At 58.9% G+C, this 5,215-nt stretch overlaps 1 protein-coding gene across 2 annotated transcripts; it reads left to right on the forward strand.

Moving 5' to 3' along the window:
* Nucleotides 1–5: 5 nt before the first annotated feature.
* Nucleotides 6–5,215, forward strand: LOC119107832 (TATA-binding protein-associated factor 2N; the record flags this gene model as incomplete). 2 transcript variants are annotated; one of them, XM_037231391.1, is given in 4 exon segments in its annotated part: nt 6–115; nt 2,749–2,901; nt 3,126–3,519; nt 4,023–5,215. In XM_037231391.1, coding segments are annotated over 4 exon segments (1,191 nt in total), but the record flags the coding sequence as incomplete, so codon positions are not given.

The following is a 5,215-nucleotide window of genomic DNA, read 5'->3' on the forward strand; positions in this document are numbered from 1 at the left end:
GGCGGCGTGGAGGCGCCGTGGGGCGGCGTGGCGGCGGTCACGGCGCGCCGGCCGAGTCGCGCGAGGAGCGCAACAACCGGCGCAACTGGGACGACGGCCGCGCCGACAGCGCCAGGTAAATGGTGCAGCGGCGGCTACCCACACCTCCAGCCATGGGCAGCCCTCCAGCAGAGGCCAGCCACTACCCTTGCAGCATTTTTGGGATAGAACGGTCTACTGTGGTGGCAGGTGGTCTGTGATTGGTAGCCTGGTTGTCTGAGGCCCGTGTTGGACATGCTGTACTGATCAACTCAGCTGGGCCTATCACCCACCATGACCCAGTTCTGTTGTGCAGCTGTCCTAACAATTGGCACTGACCTATTGTAGTGACTGGTGCAATGTCTGGTGGCCCATTTAACATGCTGTGCTGGGTGCAGTCAAAAGCAGGATATGAACATTGGTACACAATGGTGTTTGCAGCAGCTCTGGTAGTTCAAAAATTGGCAGCTGGCACATTTGCAATATGAGTGCATGGTTGTGAACCTGGAGCACATGTTAGTATATGACAATGCATCTGCCAAATTGAGATGATGCTACACACAAAACCAAAAAAACTATTGCTTCCTTTGTATTTAAAGCCAGCCAAAGGACCTGAAGAGATCCAGAAGCAGGTTATGGCTTCTTTGTGTTTGCGGTTGTTGTGTCAAACTAATGCATGACACCAGACAGACACGCGTGAGCATGCGTGACTTGGTGTGTGTCATTGCTAGTCTTTGTCGTAAGTGATGCCATGATTCTGAAGGTTTTGTGCGGACTCCGTCCAGTTGGACAACCTGGAAGTGCAATTTTGTTTTGTTTTGAACAGCGAATATTTCAAACAGCTAAACGCTCGTGCGCTTGATAGAAGTCATGAAATTGTATGATTGAAAACACACATTGTGCACAGAATATAACTCAGTCGTATTCTATAGGATGTCATTCCACATATCAGCGCAGTAAGTTGGCGCGGCCGGAAACCATAGCCGTATCCCGGTCATGCGAAAGTTGAAGTAATGCACTCGGTGCGTTTTCACTTCGCACAACAGTTGCTCTGAACGTCTTTGTTTTGGTTTTAGAAGTTCGGTGTAGAACTGATTCATTGGGATGTAGGGTTATAGAGGTGGTTTAAGTCCGAAGTTTTCTAGATAATGGAAAAAGAGATAACGAACGATATTATTCAGTTGATGAGCTACTCGCCAGCATATCGGTAACAGTGCTCTGGAGGCCGGAAATCAGAGTGCGATAACGTACAAGTTTATAAGCAAAGTTGCAGCAACGGTACCAAATGTTGGAACTGTGCTTTGTAGGCAGAAGCCGGAGCAAGTGAACAGGTTTGTCGGGTTAATGATGTATGCTCACATGTAAACGCGTTGTTTCTTATGTTTTAGTATGTTGTTTCGTTTGTTTTAGTATGTTGTTTCGGAAGTCGCGGCTTTTCGATACGTCACGCTTTGGTGTGATTTAGCCATTCAGGTGCTTGTGCCTTCGTCACAGCACGTGAGCCTCGCTGGTGTCCGTTTCCACAAGCGGACATTGACAATATCTCAATCCGTTACAGCCGTTTAGCCGTTCCTTTGCTAACGGCACTGCGTAATATCTTGATTAGGTAACACGACAGATATGTGTGCGAACCTGCCCGCAAGGTAACCTGGCGCCGCTGCTGCTGACGGTGTTCCGTCCACTGCGGGGCGATGCTCCCCGGTAACGGGTGCACCTGACGGTGTCTCCTTCCAGAGGAGGGACGCCGTCCCTTGGGTGCCCGTGTCTGATCTGGTCCCATCTGCGGGGGTACAGGGGGGGGGGGGGGGGGGGAGGGAGGCGGATGATGAGCAGGCGGTGCGATGGGCGGTAGTCGGGAGTCACCCTTTGCTCTGCACATTGGTGGTTCTCGGGATGTATGCACTGGGCACAGTGGTGGTTCTTCATGTGAAATTGCTTTTGGTGGTGTCCTTATGCGTCGATATCAGAACCTCGAACGTCTTCCATGTGATAAAGACATGGGGAAAGTTGTTGTAAAAGGTGGCTTTTCTGTTTTGCTCTCACACAAACAAAAAAGTCATATAACCTGTCCGGCTGTCTTGTATTGTTTGCTGGAGATCATCACCATCTGGCGGTCAACAGGTGCACCTACCCAGTCAGCGGTCTTGAATATCAGTGCAATGCTACTAAACCCGAGATTATGTCAATGAAGACCAGATATTTGTACATAGGGAGTAGTTGGGGTAAATTTAGTCCTGAAATGTACTGCTATTATATGGTAAATATGGGAGTGCAAATGAGTGCGCTGATGCTGCTGGGGTTTGTGCTCAGTACAACACGGAGCTATATGGAGGACAGCTCATTGCCAGTGCATGTTCGTTTGTCAGTGCATGTCGACGTCTGTTTGCCTTTCCTCAAGCTGTGTTCTCAATTGTATATTTTGTTTTGCCAACCTCATGTCCCGAAATGAAGCATCTGATCACGCGGGGCGCAGAGTTGACGATGCTGTGCGGTGCCGCGGCGCCATCACCGACTATTCCGTCGACGAGAAACAACGATAGTCCACCTCGTGCCAGTTCTGTCCCTTGGACGGCGAACACGGGCGGTCCGCACGTGTCACAGTCCCGCTGACGGCGCCCCGTGCAGGGGCGGGGGGTCGTGCTCGCCGTGCGGCGCCACCTCGCCAATAGCGTCACGGTGGCCGGAAAGCCCCGTGCGTGCCCGCTTCTGAACGCGCCTCTCCGCTGACAGGGAGGGCGGCGCGCCGCAGCGGTTCGGCGGTGCCGAGGGCGGCGAGCGGGGCCGCGGCCGCGGCCGGGGCGGGCCGCCCGGCAGAGGCCGCGGACGCGGACGCGGCGGCGGCGGCCACCGCGACTTTGACCGCCAGTCGGGCTCCGACCGCAGGTCAGTAGGCGACGCTGGTCGGCGCGGGCCGGCGCAGCGGCCCCGAACGGGTCGGCGAACGCCTTGAGGCAATATAATGAGGGAATTCGACCTGTTTCCGCCCGTTTTAACTTTTGTCGGTGGAAACGTGGCTTCATGTCCGCTTACTGCCCATGGTGGCTTATGATGCTCAGTTTCGTTGCCTTCCAACTCAGGCCTCACAGTCCCGCGCGTTCTGTCGGCAGCAGCGTGAAGCCGGTGGACAAGCGGGAGGGCAGCGGCCGCGGCAACTGGGGTACAGTACAGGATGAACTGGCGGAGATGGAGGCGCCGGCCGAGCCGACGGCGCCGGCTGCCGAGGCCGGCTGGGACGCTCCGGCCGCCGAGCCGGCCTGGGGCGCAGCCGCCGAGCCGACCGAGGACGCCGCCGGCGCCGGCGGCGGCGAGGAGGCGCCCGCCGAGCCGGAGGGGCCGCAGGAGCTGACGCTGGACGAGTGGAAGAAGCAGCAGGAGCCGCGCCGCCAGCCGCAGTTCAACGTGCGCCGCGCCGGCGAGGGCGAGAACCTCACCCAGTGGAAGAACACGTTCGAGCTGAAGAAGAAGAAGGACGAGGAGGAGAACGACGAGGACGAGGAGTCGGTGAGGGGACGGTCAGCCGTGTCGGGAGAGCTTATCGTAGTTTCAATGTAGAGGTCTCCTGCAACCGTTTACTTGCACGCTCCCAACCGTCTATTTTGTCGTCGCTGTGTTCGGCGAGTTCCACTAGTTTGCCGAAGAGAGCGGTTGATTAATTACCTGTCTGATGTCATATGACGTAGTGAGCTACTCTGTTCGCTCCCCTTCCGTTCTGTATCGATTGTCTACGCCCGTAGCGTAGCGGTTTTAGCCTGGGCTGCAGGCGGCGGCCTCTGGTGCCCACCCTCCGTTGTCCCGTTCCAAGAAGGACGAGGTTGGTGTTTACCTCCCGCCACTCCCTCCCCCTTTGAGACGAAGTTTGTGTGCATGCTGTTCCACCTCTTCCCAGAAAGATGGGTTGATGTTGATGTGCTGCCCTCTTTCCATGAGGACAGGGTTGGTATTGACCCGCTGTCGGCCACCTCTGAGGACGAGGCCGTCACTGACCCCTGTCGCCCCCTTCCCAGGATGAGGATGAGGAGCAGGTGCGCCACGGCCGCCCCAAGCACTTCGTCAAGGAGATCGAGTTCACGTTCTCGGACAGCCGGCGGGGCCGCGGCGGCGGCCGAGGACGGGGTCGCGGCTCGTACCGGGACGGCGACGAAGGCGGCTACCGCGGCGGCTACCGCGGCGGCCGCGGCCGCGGCGAGGATGGCGGCTACAGAGGCGGGTACCGGGGCGGCCGCGGCGGCGGTGAAGAGGGCGGCTACCGCGGCAACTACCGCGGAGGTCGTGGCGGCGGCGAAGAGGGCGGGTACCGCGGATCTTACCGCGGAGGTCGTGGGGGTGAAGAAGGTGTTTACCGCGGAGGGTACCGCGGAGGTCGTGGCGGAGAAGAGGGCGGCTATCGCGGCAGCTACCGCGGCGGCCGCGGCGGCGAAGACGAAGAGGGCGGGTACCGCGGCTCTTACCGCGGCGGCTCGCGCGGCTCCAGCCGCGGCGCGCCGCGTCAGCACGCGCCCAAGGTGGACGACGAGAATGACTTCCCGTCGCTGGGCTAGAGGCCACCGCCACCTCCGATGGCTGCAGGAGTTCTCCATGGTCCCGCCCCCCTGCCACGTAGTCCCCGCCGCCCGCCGCCCGTGTCGGCGCGGTACGCTCGGCTCCCAACCGAATACGAGAGAGTGCGTGGTGCAAAAATAGCATGCAAGAGAGCGAGACGCCGGAGGGTGCGCGCTGGCTGCCCTCATGTCGGCACGAGCTGTGCCAGTGCCGTCCGGTGCGTGCCACTCCGGCGCCAGGACGTCCGTGAGTCGACGATGAATGCCTGCGAGTGCCTCGTCCCGCACGGATAAACATGATGGTCTCATTGTCCGAGCGAGTCCCGGGCAGTCCATGCGCCTCCGCGGTCATGCTCACACGCTAAGGGCATGTTTGTAGGCCAGGCTCGGCGACGTTGTTTTCGAGCGGTCGCCGGCGGATGGCTGTTTTTCGTCTTTCTGTGCGTGGGACGAGCCGCGGCTGTAGCGCGGCCTGTAGAGGGGCCCGCCCCAGCCGCCGTCGGGCCGCCGCGGCGCGGCGGCGGCCGGGACCGGCTCTCCCATGACAGGTCATTGTCATCTGGTTGTGTTTGTTTGGCGTGCTTGGCAAGCTGTCAGCCGTCGGGCCGCGATCGGTTTTGTATGGTGAACACGCAGCGTACAATACAGTTTGAAACGAT

This window comes from Pollicipes pollicipes, unplaced genomic scaffold (genome assembly GCF_011947565.3).
Source record: "Pollicipes pollicipes isolate AB1234 unplaced genomic scaffold, Ppol_2.1 Scaffold_6686;HRSCAF=7923_pilon_pilon_pilon, whole genome shotgun sequence".
NCBI lineage: Eukaryota > Metazoa > Arthropoda > Thecostraca > Pollicipedomorpha > Pollicipedidae > Pollicipes > Pollicipes pollicipes.